The following is a 24258-nucleotide window of genomic DNA, read 5'->3' as shown; positions in this document are numbered from 1 at the left end:
GGAGCTGGTTACACAGAACACAGAAAAGCATTCTTCACCTCAGTATTTACTAACTAGCCTTCAGGAATCCCAGGTCCTTGAGACCAGTGGAAGAGGCTGGAGCAAGGGATACGTACCTCGGTAGAAGACCATCAGGTCAGGGAATATTTAAAGGATATTATCAATGTATATAAATCCCTGAAGCTCTGGAGGGTGCAGAGAAGATGGAGCCAGGCTCTGTGTCAGGTCCCAGTGCCCAGGACCAAAGGCCAAGGGCACACACTGGAACAGGAGGTTCCTCTGAACATCAGGAAACACTTTTTTACTCTGAGGGTGGCCAAGCACTGGCACAAGTTGCCCAGAGAGGTGATGGTGTCTCCATCCTTGGAGATCTTCAAAATCCATCTGGACATGGACCTGGGCAGCCAGCTCTGGGTGGCCCTGCTTGAGCAGAGCCAGGTGACCCCCAGAGTCTCTCCCAAACTGAACCATTCCATGGCTGTGGGTGATGGAACTTAAATCCCTCTAATCAGTGTCAGGGCAGCCATTCTGCACTTCCCTTGTGGAAAGGTAATGAAATCCAATAGTTATTGGGAAACCTGGAAAGTGCTTTGCGATGCACAGATGAAACCACTCCTTATTGTTCATTATTATAATTATTATCCACTCTAATATATCCTCTCCATAATTATTATCACCTTTTCTTCCTAATGACTCATAACCTTCTGTAGTTGTGCATTTGGGAATTTCACACCACACAAATTGTTTTGCTTTCACAGATTTTTTTTTTTCACTAAGGTTTTTAAATAAAGATCAGTACAGTACAAAGCTTAAAATATTGTCAATGTTTTCAACAATACAAAGTCAGCAGATGGGAAGGGAATGGTTAATATGGAACACTCATACCCTTCCTTGTTTCCCAGAGGAAAAAAAAAATACAAACTCTTTTGTACTTCTGTTTAGTAACAAACAGTGCTTAAAAATAATCTTGTCAGTAAAAGTTGTAAATTGCAAGGCACACGAGGAACCTGTCCTTGCCTCGTTACACAAATTATTAGGCATAAATACAAATTTAAGGCACCTGTCTCCATCCTCCCCTCTTGCTCCATACAGTGAGGAAATCCTGTCAGTGGGAAATAGCTGTTAAGAGCAACCATGGACCAGCAGACAGCAAAGGGGCTGCCCCTGATCCTCAGGTTCCTTCAGGATGAATCCCGAAAAAGAAACAGCATAAGGCACATTGGGATGAATTCTTGGGAGTTGTCCTGGTTGCAAGATCTGCAAGAATACTGTCTCAGGACAAGAGACTCCTGGGAGACAGGATTAGAACCTTGGTCCCTTTGGCATCTCAGGTGTGCTCAACCTTTGGTGGTCAGCTCTTCACCAAAACCTGGCCATGGGTACATCCTTCCTGAGGAATACCAGAATGGAAGGAGACGTGCTCTGAGCATTGAGCCCAAGGAAAAGGCCTGAGCAGCTCCCAGACAACTGAGTATTTATCACAGTGACACTTTTGCTCTCTCTGGATCCAGCCCTGGTCTCCTCTGGATCAACAGCAGGGCTTCCAGAGGGCATCCACAGCCACTTCCCAGTTGAGGCCCAGCAGACTGCACAGCATATGGAGCCTGCCCAGGTAGGCAGCCAGGTGTACAAGGCACAGGGATGAAGGAAAGAAATGAGCTGATTGGAGGGGGAGGAGGATGGAGACAGGGATGAAGGAAGCTCCAGTGTTGGCGAGCCCCTTGTGACACAAGGGCGCATCCTCACAGCAGCACAGATCCGTGTGGCAGGTCCCTGCCCCATCCACCCATCATAGTAACCAGGAGGTCAGCTCCAGGTGGGAATGCAGGGCCACCGTGGGGACGGGAGCGGCGTCACCTGAGGGGAAACGGGAGAGTGTGCAATGACACCTCCACTGTCACACAACTGCTCTAGAGGAGAAGTGTCACTTCTGCTCGACCAGGGAGAAGGCATATGACCAAAAACACCTTGGAAAAGAGCCATGTGGGCACCTCTCCGTGTCCCTGAACTAGACAGCATTACTGTACTCACCCTCCTTTGACACGGGCAGGACATGTCATCTTAAACCCTTAGAGAAGGAGACACCTGGGTGATCCCTTCCTTTGGTACCAGTCTAACTCCAGGTAGCAGCAGAGCAGGTTTGTTATTAGCAGCCATGCCCAATCCCTCTCCGTTTTATCCCAGAAACGAGCTCTGGACCAGCCTGATTTACACCTCTTCCTGATACCATCCAGCCAGTTCTACACTCAGTGCCTTATTCTGCCCTACCTACCCCAAAAGGCTGTGAGAAAAACCTCTGCTCCCACAGGAAGCCCTTCCCCAAACTGGGTGGAGACCCACAAGTAAAGCCAGAGGGGCCATGGAGGGAACAGCCCATCAGTGCAGCTGGGCTAACTGAGCTGCCAGCTGCCATGCAAGGAGGGACTGCTGCTGGCCTCCACTCCAGCCCTTCCCTGCAGGCAGCAGTGTTGTCCAAGTGAGCTGGCTCAGAGTTAAAACCAGCCCAAATTACTGACATTTTTTCAGTAGGATTGGTTTCCGGATGCTCCGTCTCCCGGCACCAGCTCCCTCGGTGGTGAGATGTGCATGGGAAGGGGTATAATGAGGTGCAAGTGAGACCATTCCCACTTGCCACTCCCCTGAGACAGATTTACTGTTAGGTCAGCATGGCCATACTATCAAAAACACCAAAAGAAATGAAGTAATTAACTTCTAAAATGGACTGGATGTGAACCAGGAGGCCAGACTGATGAGAAAGGTTGGAGTAGATGACCTCCTGAAGGCTTTCCTATGATTTCTTCTCCTATACTCCCAACTTACTTCCCTCCTCCTCTATATTTAATTTGTCTATAGGGCCATGAGTTCCAAATTTATCCACAAAACACAGGACCAGCAAAGCATCTATTAATAGATCTGTTTTCTGTCATCTATTTACAGATCCTCTCTCTGGCCCACCTTGCTCCTCCAGCAGCACAGCACTGTTTCCTTCAGGTGAATCTTAACCCAACTAGGAGGCTCTGCAGATAGAAAATCCAAAGGCAAAGCCTTTCTGGATAATAAATCACGTGCACAGGCATGTACACAAAACACAGACACACCTCAAGAGCTAAACCACAGATCAAGTGCAGAAATCAGTGCTTGTCCTCACAAACCATATCCCCAACCCTACACTCTGCCTGCTCAGAACCAGCAATCACAATACATTTGCCTGCCCTTGGGTTCACTGAGACAAATCCATGGCTGGAATAGATCCCATGGATTCCCTGGTTTCAGCATGGATTTATACCTCCTCGGTGGCTCCATATCTGAAATTCCCCCCCAAGCAAGCACAGAAGAGACTCATCTAGTGGGGGTCACAGTAACCCAACCTTTGCTACACCTTGGACAGGACTGACCCGTGGACTTCAACTGTCCCTGACCACTATCTTTGCTACTCCACACAGGAATCATCAAGTCCCAAGGACAAACCCATCCCAAGGTTGCACAGGACCCTAATCCTGTCACCCTGCTCCTGCCTTTTGCTGTTCTACCTTCATCCAGTGCTGATAAAAACACGCCAGAGTCACAATCCAATTGGTCAGAGAAAAGCAACCCTGGTTTTTCAAGGTCAGCTTTCCCACAGGGCTCACCAAGGACTGTTTGGTGTCCCAAAAAGCACCATTAAGAGGAGAATAAAGACTCCTTCACCTTCATGCCCTCTTGGCCATGACCACAGTGGGACTGTTGGAGGATCAGAGCCTTTCCTGCATCAAACAGGCCACATCCAAGTTACTCTACACTGCGTGGACATTGCAGGTCAGTCAGTCAGCCTCCCTAGACAGAAGATACAGACCCAGTTTGTCCCAGAGGACCCCAGGTCAGGCCTAAGTCTCCAAAGATGTTTTGCCAAAGCCACCTCAGCAACTTGGCATTGACATACTTGACAAGGGGACTGTAGAGAGAACTTGGAACAGAAAATGGACTGTGCCAGCCACTGTGCCACACATGCCCTCACAGCTGAACCCTAGAAATGTAAACTCCCCCTGAAACCTTCCTACTGCCTTTCATAGGAACAGTTCTCCCACAGGTATGGCAAAGCCCAGAGAGATCATCACATCCAGCTGAGTTCCTCATGGAGTTCTGAGCCCTGGCAGACTCTTTTACAGTCTCACAGCCTTCAGGCTGCCCTCCCTGACACTGAGCAGTGTATCACCCCCAACTTTACCAGAATGAACAAGGAACCTCTGCCTATTCCAGCATCCTTGGTTCAATGACTTGTTCTGCCTTAAAACACTCCACGTCCCCCCTCCCCAGATGGCAAAAGGCAATCCCTGCTGTGAAAGTGCATCCAGCATGAAGTGTCCAGCCCTCCACCCGAGTCCAGGGTCCCGGTTAGTCACAGCGTGTTAGGCAAATAAGACAGCTGCGTCTCTAATATTTTATGCCCCCTTTTTGTTGATTTTGTCTGGTGATGCCATGCCCATCACATCTGTGACTCTCAGGAGTCCTTTGTAGCCAGGCTGGCCTTGATCCTCCGCCGCAGGACGTAAGCTGTGATGGCACTACAAGCCACCAAGCCAAAAAAGGAGATGCAGGAGAGATAAACGGTGAAAGGCCCGTGTCTCTTCAGGAAAATCTCCTGCCTGTTCTTGTAATCCAAAAGAATGGCCTCCAGCTGTGACAGGGTGCAGATGGCCAGGAAGGTGTGGAAGATCTGGTGGGCATGGCCAACGATGTCGCAGGAGCCAGGGAAGTACTTCTCAGGGACGGGGCAAGAGAAGAAATAAGCGCTGATAAGGAAAAACAGTATCTGGTACGTGTGGTACCAAGCAGCATCTTCCTCACAGCCCCCCAGGTGACACACAACCACCCGGTGGGCCACGGGACTGATATCCAGGATGAAGGCGAGCCCAGCTGGGATCACCTGGCACATCTTCCTCATGATGGGGTAAGGCCGTCGGTACCGGTACTTGGCGTAGCAGCAGCCGGCACAGGACAACCAGCCACAGAAAGCTGCTGCCGGCAGGAAGAAAAGCCAGAACTTGTCGTACCAGGCTTGGTCAGAGCTGTAGTAGAAATGAGCCAGGGCACTGCCATACTGGTAGATGCTGACCCCAACATAGTCCACGAAGTAGAAGGTGTAGTGGTACAGCTCCGACTTGGACTGAAGCAGGTGGGCCAGGAGGCTGCAGGTCAGGTAGGTGACAGAGGAGAGGACAAAGATGAGCAGAGGCAAGGACCACGCGTCCACAGGCAACTGCTCAGCCTCCACAAATGTCTTGAACCTCAGCAGCACGGCCAGCGCCGCCAGCAGGTGGGTCCATACATTGACCACCTCGTTGTGCTTCTGGAAGAGGCTGAGGAAGTAGTAGCGCCAGTCCTGGCCGGTGGGGCGGTACCCGGAGTGGATGTAGGGCTCGCGGAACAGCTGCGGCACCTCACACTCCTTCACCGTGCACGGCATCTTGGGCAGGCCATCCTCCAGCAGCCGGGGCAGCCGGCTGAGGTGCTGCCCGCTGAGGGACAGCGTGCTGATCCGCTCCAGGATGGCCGTCATCCCGCTGCCAGGCACCAGGGAACGTAGTCTTTGTGCTCTGAGGGGAGGGGAGAAAGAGGAAATGTTAATGGTGATGCATTGCTGACATTCCTTGTGGGATTAACCGTGGCACCGTCAAGAAGCGGGCCCTGAGAGGCCCTTCCAGTGCCTAAAGGGGCTCCAAAAGAGCTGGAGAGGGACTTTGGGCAAGGGCCTGGAGGGACAGGACAAGGGGGAATGGCTTTAGAATGATAAAAATGGTAAATTTAGACTAGATATAAGGAAGAAATTCTTCCCTGTGAGGGTGGTGAGGCCCTGGCACAGGTTGCCCAGAGAAGCTGTGGCTGCCCCGTCCCTGGAAGTGTTCAAGGCCAGGTTGGATGGGGCTTGGAGCAAATTGAGATAGTGGAAGGTGTCCCTGCCCATGGCAGGTCGTTGGAACAAGATGGTCTTAAAAGTCCCTTCCAATGCAAACCATTCCATGATTCTAGGAATATGAGGTGAGTTTAGGGGTACCAGGTCTCCTGGGAGTTAGAGGAGGGTCTGAGGGAGTACAGGATTCCCAGGAGGTACCTGTTCCCTGGCCAGTAGACCTAAATTCATTATGGAGAAGGATGGCACAGCCCTGTCCCTGCAATTCAGCCTATGTCAGATGGGAACAGCAATGTCACAAGCCTGACCCTCCTCCTCACTTCCTTGGGCTTGGAGCATGTTCAGGAGGAGCCAGGAGCTGCCAACAAGGGGGTGCAAGAAGAACCTGATGATTTGTGAAGGGGATTTTTCACCCCTTGGCCCAGAACAAATGCTCAGGGACAATCCTGGGATGTAATTAATCATCTAAGGAATAACCTGCCTGTCTGCACGTGAGTGAAGAGGTCCCAGCCAAATTATGGAGGTTGCCAAAAAGCTTGGCTTCCCCACCAAACAACCTGCACATGGGTTACATGCCTGGGGCTGCTGGCAAAGGGAGAAGTGGAGAAATCCAGAATCCCAAACCTGCAGCCCTCATTCCTCCACATGTAAGAAGCATCAGGACTGGGAGGTGATGGAGAAAGAGAGGCACTGCATCCAGGCTGGCTGCAGTTTGGGTACAGCACTGGAGCTTTGGGAGGGGCTGGCAGAAATGTGTCTGCATGTTCAGAGCAGCCAAACCCAGTGCGGGGCACTTCTCTGCCTGCTCTACTCCTTGGCAGCTTCCAGAGTTCCTAAGCTCTGTCTGGAAAGATTCAGATTCAGGGCACAGCAGGATCCTAATGTCTGGAGAAAACCTCCCAGCCCCCTGTTCCCCAATAACCTGGATATTTGTCTTCCCTTCTAGTGTTTATGCCACACAAAACAGAGAAGAATTCATCATAGATGACCATGCTTGAACCAAAATTAATGCTGGTGCAGCCCCACCAGACTCTGCAGGGCTGTGGTTATTCCTGTGCAGGTTTGCAGGAGTGGGATCTGACTCCTAATCTTACACGTGCCCAACTGGAGCTGCAGTGGATGGAGATGGCCAAAACTAAATGCATGCAAATAATATTTTGCTTGAGTGTAGGAAACTCTGTATTTTTCTCCTGGTTGCATCAGATACCAGCTATGGCCAGAGATGACACAGAGCAATAGTTTGTGTGGAAAGCCTGTCTAGTGGAAGGTGTTGGAACTAGATGAGCTTTAAGATCCCTTCCAACCCAAACCACTCTGGGATTCTATGATGGGAGACCCATGCCAGGCTGGTGATACAGAGGACAGGACACTGTCAAACACCACGAGAGAGTTTCTGAAAGCAGGGAAGTGGGACCTGGCAGTCCCAAAGTGAGACAACATGAGCAAAGTCAGGGCAGACTCTGAACCAGGTGACAAGTCCCACTTCCTCTTGCAACCCACAACCTCTGATAAGAGACAAAATATTTTCATGTTGCTTCCTTACTCTAGCAGATGGTAATTGTCATAATTAAGTTTCATTTTCGAGCAAATTCTTTCTGCCCTGCACTTTCTTGGCTTTCTCCATTAGCACCTCTCAAGGCCCGTTTTCTTTTTCCCTGTCTGCCTCAGGGGAATTTGTCTGCTGAGTTTGTTGGAGCTGCCTTAGCCACAACAAGGAAAAACAGTCCCTGAAAATGCTCTTTTAGTTTCACAGATGTGTAAGACTTAAAAGAGCACATTTCCTGGGGGGCTGATGTTGTGCACACTCACAAAGATTTTGTTTCTTTCTTGAGGGTCTGCAGGTCTGACCTGTGATGCGACACACAGTTCATTCAGCAGCTCGTATATCCCTGTGGAGTTACAGGCCAAAATTTAGGGAGGCAAGGCAAATTTTGACTCTGGAGCACTCCTGTGAGGGGATGGTGTGAAAAAGAGCCATCACTCCCTCTCCTCAGTCCTAATGTACAGACAGTCTCTTCTGGCTCCTTGCAGACAATGGAGAAAGAAAGGCTCATTCATAAATCATGGAATGGTTTGGGTTGGAAAGGACCTTGAAGATTATCCCGTTCCAATCCCCTGCCATGGGCAGGGACATCTTCCACTAGTCCAGGTTGCTCCAAGACCCATCCAACCTGGCCTTGAACACTTCCAGGGATGTGGGGCATCCACAGCTTCTCTGGGCAACCTGTGCCAGGGCCTCACCACCCAACTTTCATCCAAACTATTTTAGACTTGAGCTTCAGCATGAGGCACAACCCAAGCAAGAACATCCCTGTCTGTGCAACACTGCAGTACTCACCCTCTACTGTCCCAGATCTCCTCTGGATGATCTGGCCAGAGACAGGCTGGAGGCTGAGCACAGTGGGGTAGGAAGGACATGGAGATTTTATGGATGTGTTTGTACTAAGACAGTGTTTAATTTCCTGGTCTGGATGCACAAACAAGAGCTCCCTTTCCACACCAACTGCGTCTCGTCACTGCAGCACCAAGGCACCTCCTCTCTCCAGAGGATGTTCCCCAGGCCTCATGCACAGGTTTTGCCCTGTGCAGAGGTGACAGTACAAATTCTGAAGTGCTTTGTGTGTCCTAAGCTCCTCTGCCCTGTCCATTAACGTGTCATAATGTGTTCTACACTGCTCCCAGCATTTGCTCCGTTGTAACTCAGCAAGAGGGCTTGGATCCCTGCTCAACAGCTCCCAGCTTCCCTTTAACTAAGCATGGTCTAAAGATTTGGTCCTACTTCAGGGAGCTCAGGACTGACTCTTCATCCTAATTCATCCCACCACAATGCTGGAAAGCCCTCCAAAAACAGTATTAAGCACTGATGGGGATCATCAGATTAAATTAGATATTAGGAATTTACATTAATAGATTAGCCATTAGGAATTTAGATTATTTAGATTAGATATGAGGAAGGAATTCTTGGCTGTGAGGCTGGTGAGGGCCTGGCACAGGTTGCCCAGAGAGGCTGTGGCTGCCTCATCCCTGGAAGTGTTCAAGGTCAGGCTGGACAGGGCTTGGAGCAACCTGGGATAGTGGAAGGTGTCCCTGCCCACGGCAGAGGTTGGAACACAATGAGCTTTACGGCCCCTTTCAACCCAAATCATTCTGTGATTTTAGGATCATGGTGGTGAGGCACAAGGAGAGAGAACATGCTGGAGCTCCTGTGTGGAGGACACAGACTAACACTAGAATGGATCCCAGGATAACAGGAACTGGGAACCAGCTCTGATACAGCACAGACCTGCACAGGGAGCAGGGTCAAAGCACTCATCTCCTGAAACCTGCCCGTAAAGAGCCAAGGCAGCCAGAAGACACACAGGAAGGTGGCAATCAAGCCTGGGAATATGGATGCACAGGAATGCAAGGGGCACATCACCCTTTCCACAGTCCATGGCCTGCCTGCTTTGCATGCTGACAGGGGTATGAGGGAGACAGGCAGTGTCTGTCCCAGGCACAGACTGGCTCTGGCTTGCACCGCGTGTGCCCATGCCAGGATTTTGCCACGGTCTCTCATCCCCAGAGCTCAGCGAACACGGCTCTGAGAGGTTACACACTGCACATCTCCCCAACAGCAGAGATTATTCCAGGCAGGCTTTCATAGCTGGAAAATGCCAGTTTTTTTAAACAGGCTGAGGGGCAGAGATTTCCAAAATAACAGCCCGAAATCACAAGAAACACATCTGATACGCAGCATTAAATCGGGAACCTGGTGGACGGCTTATTTTAAACCTTGTGACATTAACGAGTGAGAACGAGTTGGCAGTTTCCAGCGATCATGTGATGGACAAAGTGACGAGCAATTAACGTTAGAAAAGGGAGAGAAAGGAGGAAAAAAAAAACCCAACAAAAAACCACCAACCCAGAAACCCAAGGTCAGCACTGGCTGTTTCACTTTCACAGAGCCCTTATTCTTTTCCCTTCTCGGGGGCGTAGGAGCAGCTGAAAGCCACATTCATCGTCGGGGTGTCTCGCTGAGATTCCGTCCTCACCCCCCATCTCCGGGGGATTCAGTTATTTTGGCTGCTCCCAATTAATAGCAACCAAGTATCGTTTGTTCACGGAGGGAGCTGGAAGGCGAGAAGGAGGGCGTGGATGATGGCCAGGCTGGATCATTACAGCCACAATAAAAACCCCCGGCACAGGAGGAGAAGGATCCCGTTCCAATTTTTTCTCTCCCTTTTGAAGAGAGTAATTGGAAACCCGAGCTTTTTCCCAGCTCTTTTGCTTTTTGGTCACAGTCTGATGGAAGGGTTTGAATGAGAAAATTTCCTACAGAGTACGGTTGATTTTCCCACCGGTCTGGCCTCAGCCTCCACTGTCTGGGACTGAGACTGTACCAATGTGATATATTTGTTTGTAGACTAGTATTCAGGCATCAGAGGTTTACACAGGCTCCCAGAAAGGCAGTAATTCCTGGTAAACAAAGCAGGGAGAACTGGGGGAACTCAGCTGTGGGGAAGTCTTTAATAAATGCATTGCATTTAAAATAGAAAAAAAAAAAAAGTGGCTGTGGGCAGCATGAAAATAACAGCAGTGGCCAACTGACTGGTTTGGAGAGCTGCAGGTGATTCATTCCTGAATTCCTCTCTTCTGGCAGTTGAGCAAAAGGCCCTGGAGGGACTCCAGGTCATTTTGAAGCCTGGGGTTTTATTGTGACCCCTTCCTACACAGGGTTAACTTTGGTGTTGCAGCTCCCACAGCACCAGGATGGCAGAGAGCAGATCAGCTCTGGGAGAGGCTGCACCCTGCTCAGATGCAATGGATAAGCCCCATCCCAAATCCTGCTGCCTGCAGGCTGCTTCTGCCTGAGCACAAATATCTCCTATAACTAAACCATTTGTGGAGGGCAAATTTTGAAAAACCACCCTGGGAGCACAGTGCCAGGTCCCCCATCCCATTCTGCCTGGTGTTTTGGAAAGGCCCCACCAGTGATGAGGAACTATGAGACCACAGACCACCTGAAGCAGCAATTCCCGTGTAGTGTAGTATTATCAGCATCCTTCTCCTGCCACAGGCTTACATGCCAACCTTCCTCTGAACTGCAACAGACACACACAGCACTCAGCTCCCTCCTGCAGGGAGTTACTGGGCTTTACATGGGGCTTAGATCTCCACAGGGAGTTCCTGGGATTTACTTGGGTGTCACTCAGAAACTGGCACAGGTTGCCCAGAGAAGCTGTGGCTGCCCCATCCCTAGAAATGTTTAAGGCCAGGTTGGATGGTGCTTGGAGCAACCTGGTCTAGTGGAAGATGTCCCTGCCCATGGCAGGGGTGTGGAACGAGATGAGCTTTAATGTCCCTTCCAACCCAACCCACTCTATGATTCAATGGTTTGTGCCAGGGACGAGCCCTCCCTGAGCAGGCAGCAGGGTATGAAGGACTGATCTGCACCCCAACAAAAAAGAAGTGGAAATCCCCAAAACCAGAAAGGTGCCAGGTGCTTGTGGCTTCTGTAAATCGGGCTTACACCTCCCCATCTATGAAATGGGGGATATCAATCCTCATCTGCCCAATGAGAACTAGACATTGTGCTCTTAACGCACCAGGCAGTGTTGGGACTACTTAACAGTGCATTGCACAGAAGATTTTATTTCCCTTGACACACTTGCCTACCCTGTTACATCTACATCAGCACAATTGCAGTCACTCCTCTAACATGGCCCTGCACAGGTTAGGATGCTCAGGAAGGCAAAAGGTGACGTGATGTGATTTACTGAAGAGCAAGCCTCAAAATAACCCTTAAAAAAAACTCTTAAAGTAACATGTTGAGAAAAAGGGTCAAAGTAGCCTCGTGGAAAATTTCAAATAAAAGAAAATGGCTCAAATGCTGCCTTTCTGTGCACACATACACATGCACAGTGTGTGGCTGAGGCAGGGTTTGTCCAAGCCTGCATTGCTCAGGAAACGAATGTCCCGTGATGCCGGGAGATGAGCCATGAAAGCCGGCAGGAGGTGGCAGGATCCCCCACGGAAGCCACAGCAATGTCAGCTCCCCTGCAATTCCTGGCCTGGGAGCGAGCTGGGCCAGCAGCCAGCTCAGCCGTGCCGAGCAGCAAGTGCCTCTTGACATGGGCTCAGCGTTGCCTGAGTTTTGGGATGAGGCCAGGGGATGAGAGCAGCGGAGCCGGCACAGGGAACGCTGTGCTTGGAGGGGACAGAGCAAAACAAAGCTGCTGGCAAACACAGTGTCCCTGCAGCAAAGCCACAGCATCCCACCAAGGAGGGGGTGTCCCCGAGGTCCTGTGGTGTTTGGGGGAGCACAGCAGGGCAGTGGAAACCCAGCAGGCTGGATGAGGCTGGTGGCTGTACTGTGAGAGTCCAAACCTTGAGCCAGACGTCAGGTGCAGGGGGGATCGATTTTCACAGCACCAAGTCCTCGGCTATGAGATTCACCAGGCTGGCTTGGCCATTCCTGTGCTGCTGTACCCCTGAAATGGGTGGCCACACACAAACTGTCTGCCAGGGACAACTCCTGGACTGTGCTAAGTCCCAAACCATGCCAGGGAAGGGCACATTTCTGATTTGCTGCGATAACACTGCTGCAGTTTCCTCATGCCTAACCAGGGTCAGAGGTCAGTGATGCTGCTGATAACACAGCCAATACACTCGGTTCCTGAAAAAAAGAAACCCACCTGCAGCACCAGGCATATGCAAAAATGTTAATATTCACCATTTCTACTCACAGACCCTGGCTGAGAATTATCTTCTCTGGCAAATCTGTCCCCCCATATCAAAAACTGCTCAAGGTCAAGGTAATATTCCACAGCTTTTCTTCCTGATCTCACTAATCCTTTGCTGTTTGTGCTTTGCTCATCTGCTCACCACTTTCTTATCCCACACACAACTAACACAGTGCCTGATGCTTTGGGGCTTGATTTCAGGTGGGTGTGAAATCCCTGGATGGAGCACCTTGAGTACACCAGGAATTAAACCAGACCAGGACACAGTCCCATCAGGTGGCTGAAGTGTCACTCCTGGGCTTGTTTTTGGTCCAGCCACCCCCACAAGTCCCTGCCTGCTGTATTCAGTCATGCAGGGACCACTGATGGAGCGGGACTGACCCGTTTCCAGAAGCTGGAATTGTGCCAGGGAAGTGCCTGGGGTTTTTTTCCCCCCTCACTGACTGAAAAAGGAGCCTGGATTTGTTGCAGCTGCATCTCACTTTCACCACAAATCTTCCTTAAGCACAGATCTGCTGGAGCTGGGAACTCCTGCTAACACAGGAAGACCTCAACAAGCCAGCAGATCCCTCCCTGCTGGTGGGACAACCCTGGAACCACCAGCCTGCAGGCAGAGCAACCAAACCAAACTGGCTGTGTGCTGTTTGGGAGTGTGTATTGTCCCCAAAAGAGCCTCTGGGCTGAGGCTTCTCAGCTTTGCTGTAATCCACAAAAGCCTCTTGAACAAAAACATTTTTTTTTTTTAAGGTTGCAGATTTTAGAGCTTCGGTCACTCGAAAAAAATGTATATAAATCATGCAGAGCACGGCGGCTGCTGCGGGCAGAGGACGGGCTGCCAGGGAGAGACTGAGCTCTGTGCCAACCCCTTGGAGCTGCAAGCTCTCCTCTTCCCTGCACTAAAAGTCTTTGTCCCTATCCGGGACCTCTTCCCATTTAATCCCATGGCCTCTCCCAGCGAGGTTCTGGGTTTGCAGGGACAGCAGTGATGCCCTTCCTGGGGCTACAAAGCCCCAGGCAAGAGCCAGATGGTGGATTCCTCCCAAAAAAAGGGATGCAGGCTGTGCTGCATCCACATGCTTACAATCCTGCACAATCTCAAGGACTTGCTGGGGGTGGGGAGCTGGGAGCAAGCTTCCCCTTACTACCTGGAAGTGTTCAAGGCCAAGTTGGATGGGGCTTGGAGCAACCTGGTCTAGTGGAAGGTGTCCCTACTCGTGGCAGGGGGCTGGAACAAGCTGATCTTTAAGGTCCATTCCAACCCAAACCATTCCATGATTCTATGAAAGATGGAGGATGTAAGGTGTGGCCACATCAGTGCAGCTGCAGATCAAATGTGCAGCCTCCAGCAGCCTTCCTGGGAATTTATTCTTCTGGAGGGATTTATTAAATTAATTATTTTGCAATTCAAGGGCCACTGGTCCGACTGCAGGAACAAGGGTTACCAAGGACACTGGCAGATAAAAATTAAGCTGGTGCCTGACTCAAGACGTGCAAGTAGCTGCAAGTGCACACACGTGACCTGATGATGGCACCTCCCTTGTCCTCAGCTTACACTGCCCACCCCTCCCTGCATCCTCAGGGAACAACCCTCTGCTTGGCCAGAGGCTCCAGCCACAGCTTCAGCAAAACTAAATAAAAGCAATTAGTGCCCAGGAAACAGAAAACCCTGCACTGTGCACTGAGTTAACCCACACCTTCCCCGGCTGAGTGGCAGGAAATGTGTAACGGCGTGTGGCTTGGCCTCACAAGATGTGGGTTTCTAGGAATTGTTTGCAACAATTTGTATCACTCCCCTCACCCTGACACCAAAGCAGGAGCATTATGTGCTGGTAGAATTCACAGCTGGCTGTGCCCTCCCTGCCCTAGCAGCGGCCAAAAACAAACTTCAGACCTGCTGGATTCATCATTTTTCACGACCTTTTCCTGACTTTGCTCTTTTGCAACGGCTGCTGCCAGGGCAGCATCAGACTCATCCCTATCCTAATCCTCTGCTGGCAATCATACAATCCTACAATGGTTTGGTTTGGAAGAGACTTTAGGGATCTTGTTCCAACCCCCCTGCCAAAGGGTTCCACTAGACCTGGTTGCTCCAAGCCCCATCCAACCTGTCAATCCCCCAAAGTAACGGCACCTAAAACATTCTGGGGCATTTCTCAGCTCTGAAGCGATGATCCCACAGCATCCCACAGCAAAACACACCTCTCCATCCCAGAAAAAAAACCTGTGTGCTCCAGCTAAAGCAGCCTGGGGATGAACTGCTGGAGCTGCACAGTTATTTAATGAGCAGGGACCATTGGTCTTGTGTGGCACTTCCCACCCCACTGCAGCTACTGGGATGCTCCATACCCAACCCTGCTCATTCTGGAGAGGAATCAGTTTGACACTGAGCAAACAACTGTTAAATGTTTACCCAAACCTATATATTTGTCTCAAAAAAAAAAAAACAGAACACTTTAAGACAGTATTTTTTTTCCCCCAAAAAAGTGAGATGCTCGCGGTATTTTCAGCCAGGAAAAAAATCCAGATGGGATCTAAGGGGAACATGACCCCGAGGTGTCCTGGAGAAGATCAGCAGGGAACAACCCCTCGTTGACCCTTTGGAGACACGAGCTGGGGCGCGTCAGGCACAAGGGGCAAGTAGGAGCTCCAAAGCAAACAGCGGGAGCTGGTTCTTCTCCCAGCTCACGGCCGAACTGCGCGTCTCCTTCCCGCGGCCTCCAAGAACACCCCGGGGGTCAAAGTCATTCAAGGAAAATCCTCCCACAGCCATTAAAAACAAACACGGTGGAAAAACACTGCCCACCTCTCTGCCCTTGAGCTACCGGTCACAGGGGCTTGGGGGGCAATTTAAGGCAAAACCCGCATCTTCCTGCGCACTCCTCCCCTACTGATGCTCTTCCCCAGCGCCCACCTGGCTGCTGGACCAAGCCTGGGTTCACGGACTACGGCTGTGCTCGGCGTGGAGGGAGAGATCCCGCATCTCGCCGCACCCCGAGGTCCTGGAGAACCCGCACCGGGGGTCTCTGCAAGCACCAGGCACCGGCCACCGCCCCCCCCCTGCATCCCACAGCCCCCGCGGGGAAGGATAAGGATGCTCCTGCCGCGGCGGGGATGCAGCGAGCGGCGCTACCCGCGCGGGGACGCCGGAGCTCGCCGGGAGCTCAGCGGGAACTCACCGGGAGCTCAGTGGGCACCCACAGGGGCCCCTCGGCGAGGTGTCCCGGAGGCAGGGGGGTGGTGTCCGCGGGGAAGGGACCGCCCGCTCCCACCGCCCGCACTCACCGATCCCGATCCCGCTCCCGCCGCCGAGTCCCGCGGCCGCCGCCTCCGGCAGCGCCGCCACCGCGCATGCGCGCCCCGCCCCGCCCCGGGGTGGCCCCGCGGAGCGAGACCGCTGAGCTGAGCCCGGACAAACTCAGTGCAGCCAAACTCAGCCCGGACAAACTCAGTGCAGCCAAACTCAGTCCAGCCGAGCTGAGCCCGGACAAACTCAGTGCAGCCAAACTCAGCCCGGACAAACTCAGCCCAGCCGAGCTGAGCCCGGACAAACTCAGTGCAGCCAAACCCAGCCCGGACAAACTCAGTGCAGCCAAACTCAGCCCGGACAAACTCAGTGCAGCCAAACTCAGTCCGGACAAACTCAGGGCAGCCAAACTCAGCCCGGACAAACTCAGTGCAGCCAAACTCAGCCCGGACAAACTCAGCCCAGCCGAGCTGAGCCCGGACAAACTCAGTGCAGCCAGGCTCAGCCCAGCCGAGCTCAGTCCAGCCGAGCTGAGCCCGGACAAACTCAGTGCAGCCAAACTCAGTCCGGACAAACTCAGTGCAGCCAAACTCAGTCCAGCCGAGCTGAGCCCGGACAAACTCAGTGCAGCCAAACTCAGTCCAGCCGAGCTGAGCCCGGACAAACTCAGTGCAGCCAAACTCAGCCCGGACAAACTCAGGGCAGCCAAACTCAGCCCAGCCGAGCTCAGCCCGGACAAACTCAGTGCAGCCAAACTCAGCCCGGACAAACTCAGCCCAGCCGAGCTGAGCCCGGACAAACTCAGTGCAGCCAAACTCAGTCCAGCCGAGCTCAGCCCGGACAAACTCAGGGCAGCCAAACTCAGTCCAGCTGAGCTCAGCCCGGACAAACTCAGCCCAGCCGAGCTGAGCCCGGACAAACTCAGGGCAGCCAAACTCAGCCCGGACAAACTCAGTGCAGCCAAGCGCAGCCCAGCCGAGCTCAGTCCAGCCAAGCTCAGCCCAGCCGAGCTGAGCCCGGCCAAACTCAGTGCAGCCAAGCACAGCCCAGCCAAGCTCAGCCCGGCCAAGCTCAGCCCGGCCAAACTCAGTCCAGCCAAGCTCAGCCCGGCCAAACTCACTCCAGCCAAGCTCAGCCCGGCCAAACTCAGTCCAGCCAAGCTCAGCCCGGACAAACTCAGCCCAGCCAAGCGTAGCCCAGCCGAGCTCACCCCGGCCGAGCTCAGTCCAGCCAAACTCAGCCCGGCCAAACTCAGCCCGGCCAAACTCAGTCCAGCCAAGCTCAGCCCGGCCAAACTCAGTCCAGCCAAGCTCAGCCCGGACAAACTCAGCCCAGCCAAGCGTAGCCCAGCCGAGCTCAGCCCAGCCGAGCTCAGTCCAGCCGAGCTCAGCCCAGCCCAGGCTGGAGAAAGCGCGGCTCGAACTGGTGGGAGTGCCTGCAGCCCGTCACTCCCACTGGTGGCTGCGGAAGGGAACTAAAGGGGAGACATCAGGATGTAAAGTCATAGGATCGCAGAGTCATTTAGGGTGGAAAAGTCCTCTGAGATCATCGAGTCCAACCTGTGACCGATCACCACCTTGTCAATTAGACCAAAGCACTGACTGCCACATCCAGTCCTTTCTTGAACACCTCCAGGGATGGGGGTGTTTCTTGAACACCTCCACCACCTTCCTGAGCAGCCCCTTCCAATGCTTGGACACCCTTTCCATGAAGAAATTCTTCCTCATGTTCAACTTGAACCTCCCCTGACACAGCTTGAGGCCATTTCCTCTTGTCCTATCACTGGATGCCTGGGAGAAGAATCCGACCCCCACCTGGCTCCACCCTACTGTCAGGGAGTTGCAGCGAGTGAGAAGGTCCCCCCTGAGACTCCTTTTCTCCAGGCTGAGCCCCCCCAGCTCCCTCAGCCACTCTTTGTAGGACTTAGAAGTCACCATGAGGTGATTGGGTTGGGAAGCTGGTCCAACCCCCTGCTCAAGAAGGGCTACCCAGAGCCAGTTGCCTGGGACTGTGTCCTGAAGAACTCCAAGGATGGAGATCACTCTTGAGGATGGAGGTTCTATGTTCAAATTAAAAAGGAAAGGACCAGGGGCCACAGGCACCCACTGAAACACAGGAGGTTCCTCTGAACATCGGGAAACACTTCTTCATTGTGAGGGTGGCCGAGCACTGGCACAGGTTGCCCCGAAATGTGATGGAGTCTCCATCCTGGGAGATATTGAAAATGGACCTGGGCAATCTGCCCTGGTGGTCCTGCATGAGAAGGGGGGACAGATCAGATGATTCCCATGGAGTGGGGAGGAACCCCCTGATTTTGCTACTGTGGACATGCAAGAGTGGTTCCCTAAAAGAGTCATTTGCACCCAAATGGCCTTTCTGGAGTGGTCCATGTGCTCCTGAGCTGTGCCTGGGAAACGTCTGGGAGAGGCTGATGCACTCTGGACTGAGCTGTGCCAAAACCACAGTGATGGATTCAGCTATAAAGTCACCCTGATCCCAGGAGCAGGTTAATTTTAGGAGTACAGAGTACCCGTTTCCCCCCTCCAACCTCTACTGGTTTATGCGGGTTTTGCTGTTCCAGCCTGTCAGAACTGCTGTTTCTTGATGGGTTTACAAGGGAAACAGAAGGACTGTTTGTTCTGCAGGGAAAGGATCCGTGGAGAGGCAGCCCAGGAACGTGACTTTCCAGCTCTGATAAGATCACTCCAGCCTGGCTGAAGGTTCGGCACATCTCAGCACACATCTCCCAGTATGGGGGAGAGCCAATGCCCTCAGAGTGAGGAGAGAAAACCCAACAGGGTGAAGAGGGTGGGCAGGGGACCTCATTTTTTTCCCTGTCACTTCACTCAGGGATGAGGATGGGATAGAATCAGCACCTCCTGACCCTCTCACTGACATCTTGCTCCCATTTTCTGCCCCTCTAAGAAATATCCTCCTGAAAGACCCATAATACTGCATCGTCCTCCCCCTGCATTCCTTAAATTGGGAGGGGATTCTGTCCCTCTGCTCTGCTCAGGTGAACCCCACCTGCAGAGCTACCTCCAGCTCTGGGACCCACAACATCAGAGGGATGTGGAGCTGCTGGAGTAAGTCCATAGAAGACCACAGAGATGCTCCAAGGGCTGGAGCCCCTCTGTTCTGGAGGTAGGTTGGGAGAGCTGGAGGTATTTAGCCTGGAGAAGAGAAGGCTCTGAGGAGACCTTGGAGCCCCTTCCAGTGCCTAAAGGGGCTCCAAGAGAGCTGGAGAGGGATTTGGGACAAGGGCCTGGAGGGACAGAACAAGGGGGAATGGCTTCCCACTGCCAGAGGGCAGGATTATATGGGATATTGAGAAGAAATTCTTTCCTGTGAGGGTGGTGAGGCCCTGGCACAGGTTGCCCAGAGAAGCTGTGGCTGCCCCATCCCTGGAAGTGTTCAAGGCCAGGTTGGACAGGGCTTGGAGCAACCTGGGATAGCGGTAGGTGTCCCTGTGAATGGCAGGGGGGTGGAACAAGGTGGTCTTTACAGTCCCTTCCAGCCCCAACTATTCTGTGATTCCATGAAATCTCCAGGGATGCTCAGTAGCTGTGAGATGAAGGTCATGGCTTTTCCTCTTCCACCCAACTTTCCATCATTTCTCACACAGGAGAAATGGGAACACTCAGCTGAACGCAGTCCATGACCATGGCAAGGCTGGAGATCAGGTGGGACATAAAATACAACCCAGGCAGAGAGGGATGGTGGGGTGGGACATCCCTGCTGAACATGGACATTGCCACATTGCTGGGTCAACCTGCACTTCTGTTTTGCTCTGATGAAAGGTTTTTCCCTTGTTATCTACATGACAGTGCTCCAGGGCAGCTGTGACAAGGGGGAAAGGGCAGATCTGTGCAGGATAGCTGCTCTCCTTGGTGGGTACTCACAGCCTGTTTTGCACACCAAGCTTGGTGGATGCTGCACAGGGAGATCTCTTTGATCTCTGTCTCCATCACCTTTTCTCCGGTGACTGGTACCTGCCAAGCCATGCCCTGTAGTTCATCCCAGCCTCACCCTGCTGTGCTGCAGTCCTTGTTACTCCCTATCATGTACATTTTAAACCCTGAAATGAATCACCCACTTCCGTTCAAGGCAAAACACAGGTGTGGTTGTGTTTGCCCAGGAGATCACTCCCAGAGTTATGACCAGGTTGTGCCAGGCTGGGCTCTCCCTACCCTTTACAGTCATCTGATAGGATTCAAGTCCTCTTTGTGCCCTCAAACATGTCCTGAATAGTGTAATTCCCCACCCAAATATGTATCATTGAATGCTTTGGGTTGGAAGGGACCTTGGAAGGGACCTTTAAAGTTTTTTCCGGGTTGTGTGGACAGGTTTTGATAGTGGGTTTTGATAGCTGCAGGAGTGGCTTCTGTGACAAGCTGCCAGAAGCTTCCCCTATTTCAAACAGACCCAATGCTAGCTGGCTCCAGGACAGCCCATCAGGGACAGTCATCCTCTGGATGCATTCCAACAGCTCCACTTCCTTCTGATGCTGTGGGTCCCAGAGCTGGGTGCAGCACTACCTGTAGGGTCTCACCAGAGCAGAGCAGAAGGGAAGAATCCCCTCTCTTGACCTGCTGGCCCCACAGACCCTCCCTGTCATGCCACACAAACCCTGCAAAAAGTTTGGCCTGTTATTTTTGGGTGCTTTGAATTATCATCCAAAAAGAGGAGCTTCTTTTGTGGATCAGGGTCTCCCTTCACCAAGATGCATCCAAAACACAGAGTTCACACTGTGCTGCTGAGGGACAACAGAGCAGCTTTGCACCAAAGATAACTGAGATATTCCAAACACCAAATGGGATCCAGAAAGTAGGACGAGTTCCCTTTTCCCTGTACTTGCTTGTAATAAAGAATATTGACATGTTGTTGTCATGCTTGGGTAGAAGAGAATTTTTCTGCCCCATCTGTTCCTATATGAAACTCCTTCCCACTGGACAAGGATTGATGCTCGTGGTTTGGCAAAATTTAGATGCAGAACACTAAGGCTTTCTTTAACTAACAACTCAGAAAAAAAGCCCTGAGTTTCCAAGTTCAGCCCCTGCAATCAGAAAGAAACTCCTGATACAGATAATTTTGCCACCATCAGCTGCTCCCCGCATGTTGCACAAGGAGTGTGTGACAATTTGGGGTCAGGACTTTCCTGCCTCCTCGTGGTTTGTGCGGAGCAGGGAGCCCATTGTGACAGTCTGATGACGATTGCTAACGTGCCTTGCGGGAATTGCTTCAGCTTCCCATCTTCCTGTGGGGTGGAGAATGGATTGAGAGCAGCCCTGGGGAGAAGGACTTTGAGGGCTGGTGGGTGAGAGGCTGTACATGCCCTGGCCATGGGCACTCCCAGCCCAAAAACTCCCATGTCCTGGGCTCATCCCACAGCCTGGGCAGCAGGGGAGGGGGGGATTCTGCCCCTCTGCCCCCTCAGGTGAGACCCCACCTGCAGAGCTGCCTCCAGCCCTGGGGAACAAGGATGTGGAGCTGCTGGAGTGAGTCCAGAGGAGGCCACGGAGATGTTCTGAGGGCTGGAGCCCCTCTGCTCTGGATCCACACTGGGAGAGATGTAGAGGGACTTTGGACAAGGGCCTGGAGGGACAGGACAGGGGGAATGGCTTCCCACTGCCAGAGGGCAGGGGTAGATGGGGTATTGGGAAGAAATTCTTCCCTGTGAGGGTGATGAGGCACTTCAACACTTCTCTGGAAGCATCCAAGGCCAGGTTGGACAGGGTTTGGAGCAACCTAGTCTAGTGGAAGGCAGGGGTTGGAATATGATGGTCTTTAAGGTCCCTTCCAGCCCAAACTGTTCCATGATTCTATGATTCTGAAGCTGGGCATCACTTGCTAAAGTGACCATTGGGTTCTGACCTATGGCTGAAGGCAGATCCCAGAGATCCTGAGGCAGAGGCAAGGATGTTTTACATAGAGATGGGTGATTTTCAGGCTTGGTGAGTGGAGAAAATGAGAGAATAGAAAAAAAGAGGAACCAGCTGTCACTGTCTTTAGTAACAGCCAGAACTCATGAGAGCAGATGAGCAGACAGAAATAGCAACACCAAACCACGGGCAATCCATGTCTGGGCCCTTTGGACTTCCCTGGAAAAGTGGTTGGGTTGCCCCATTCCACAGCCACGCTCTCCAGAGCTTTGTTGATTCAACCACTCCTCTGGTTTCCTTTGGAATTCAGTTTTCCTTGTGCCTGCAGGCACAGCCTCTGTGGGTTTGTTTTGGTTTTCTATTAAATGCTGTATTTTCCTTCTGCGCAGCAGGAAAGGAGGATGAATTCCTGTGGGATCTGGAGTAGCTGTCTATCAGAAGCAGGACCACAACAAGATTTTAAATTCCCATCATTGTGCTGATTCCATGCCAGTGTCATCTGGGAGGAAAAACAGATCCCTGTGCACTGGGCTCCTACTCTGGGAAGCAAGAAGGTGGCTACAATCCATCCAAACGCACTGAAGGTCAGAGCTTTAACTTCTTACCCCTTTACTGTGCTCTCCTGGTGAGATACCAGCTGTGCTTTTCAGTGAAGAAATTCCATTCATGCACACTGGCAGTAATTTTCCATATTTTTCTTCTCCGCAACTGGGAAAAAACCAGGAGCTAGAAACATTTAAAGATTTACCAGAGTGCGTGGGAATAGCAAATACTTCAAGAAAATGATGTCAGAAATGCCTGAGCTAGATGCAGATGTGATGGAGTGAAATTCTCCAGCCTATGTTAGGGAAAAGGTCAGGATAGGGGATTAAGAAGGGCTCCTTCAGCATTAAATTATATCTTCCACATGTGTGGAAGTGATGAGAGTCAGGACAACGCTCTGCTGGCAAGAGTGAATTTCCTGGTTGGGGCTCAGCTGCTGCAACTGCAGCTGCAGGAGAGCCCAGTAAGGATAAATCCCTTTAATCCCTTGGAAATCTTAAAATTTACCCTGATGAAAACATCTCATAGGTGGTCTTGCTTCACAATATTTCAATTACAGAAAGTGGGGTTTTTTTTCCATTGAAAACATTTCATTCTGTGGTATTATCCTTGTTTTATTACAAATATATCTGAAACCTCAACTCCAGTGTTTTGCTTGATGATAAGGTGACGCTCCATTGAATTTGGGGTGTTCTTCCCCCCCTTTTTTGGAGCTGTGAATGAACCACAAGCCTCTCCCCTACCCTCCATGGGTGAGACAAAGTTGCTCAGCAAAAGAGAAAGTGAATAGATGGAATTTGGAAAGTGGGCTGTGGCTTGAAAATTGATATTTAGTTGAACTAAGGGGGAAAAAAACCAACAAAACCCCCCACAAACAAACAAACAAAAAACCCCACAGAACAAAAAAGCCCCAGAATATTGGAAGGATCACAAGGTACCATAAAGGAATCTCAGAATCCAGGTGGACAGGTGGATGCTGACACACAGAGGTGTGAGGAAGGGAGGAGAAAATCCATGCTGAGGGCTGGTGGGGTGTTCTGGCCAGCACCCCTTGTGTGCAATCTACCCATGGAAATCACTCCTGCATCCATCCCTGATCCTTCTGCTTCCTTTGGAGCCCTGCAGCCTCGGCCCTCTCTGTATTTAAGAGCTTAATTCCTGTTTTTTTCCAAGGGATAGGAAGTGCTAAAAGTCTCTGTGAGCTGTTTTGATCTCTCCACCCTGTAACTGTGGGAATGTGGCAGGGAGGTGAACCCATGGAGGACTCGGCACCCTCCTGGGGAGCCCCAAAAGGCAGGAAAGGCCTCTGCCTTGCTTTTATCATCCCAGCCTTCTCCAGCTCTCTCCATCCCTCTGTCCTCTTTGGCCTGACCTGCTGCAATGAATTATTCAGGCACGAAGCAGTTGCTATAGGGCCTGTCCTGAATAACAACAGTGGTTATTTTTATCCCTAACTCTTGTTACCTTGCAGGCAGGAGTGATGGGGCCCTGCCAGCTCCCAGCAGGAGGAAAACCACAGTGATCCATGGGCTGGGATTCATTCTGACCACTTAAATATAGGTGAGATCTTGTGCAATCCACATATAGGTGTCTGAATCCCACTCTGGCACCGCTCTGTGCTGTGCTCACGGGGTGCTTTGCATCCATATTTTATTTTTCCATCTATATTTTATCTGCAGTGGAGCACACAGGCTGTGTCCATGGCTGGATTTATTAGTCTGTCTGCTGCAGGAAGAGGAAAACTGTCCCAGAGGTGAAATCTTATGGCAGGTTCTGCCAATTTAAATAGGATAAATCATATTTCGTTCGGGGACTTACACAGGCTGATTCCTCCAGCCAGTTTATATCCTCATGGCTGGTGTGCCTGGTTAAATATCTTTATATTATCTATCTACATCTATATCTATATCTATATCTATATCTATATCTATATCTATATCTATATCTATATCTATATCTATATTTAATATCATTATATTA

General features: G+C 51.5%; 1 protein-coding gene across 2 annotated transcripts; it reads right to left on the bottom strand.

Annotated features, from left to right (window-relative positions):
• Nucleotides 1-488: 488 nt before the first annotated feature.
• On the bottom strand, nt 489-15974 carry PAQR8 (progestin and adipoQ receptor family member 8). 2 transcript variants are annotated; one of them, XM_051812732.1, is made up of 2 exons: nt 15892-15974; nt 489-5573 (listed from the first exon to the last, which is right to left on the bottom strand). In XM_051812732.1, exons 1-2 carry the CDS (start codon nt 15957-15959, stop codon nt 4478-4480), a joined length of 1164 nt encoding a protein of 387 aa, XP_051668692.1. In that variant the 5' UTR covers nt 15960-15974; the 3' UTR covers nt 489-4477. The 2 variants fall into 2 exon arrangements, with proteins under 2 accessions (XP_051668692.1, XP_051668701.1); XM_051812741.1 differs by having other exon boundaries at nt 15786-15892.
• Between the last annotated feature and the right edge of the window lie 8284 nt (nt 15975-24258).

The sequence above is a fragment of the Manacus candei genome, unplaced genomic scaffold, assembly GCF_025592945.1.
Source record: "Manacus candei isolate 608988 ecotype Guabito, Panama unplaced genomic scaffold, ASM2559294v1 h1tg000007l, whole genome shotgun sequence".
Taxonomy (NCBI): domain Eukaryota; kingdom Metazoa; phylum Chordata; class Aves; order Passeriformes; family Pipridae; genus Manacus; species Manacus candei.
This window is presented reverse-complemented; position numbering and strand designations above follow the sequence as displayed.

Coding starts and splice junctions, on each gene's coding strand:
- PAQR8 (XM_051812732.1), bottom strand. CDS start 15,959: ATGCGCGGTGGCGGCGCTGCCGGAGGCGGCGGCCGCGGGACTCGGCGG. Junction 5,574..15,891: donor CGGGAGCGGGATCGGGATCG/GTGAGTGCGGGC, acceptor CCCTCCCCTCAG/AGCACAAAGACTACGTTCCC.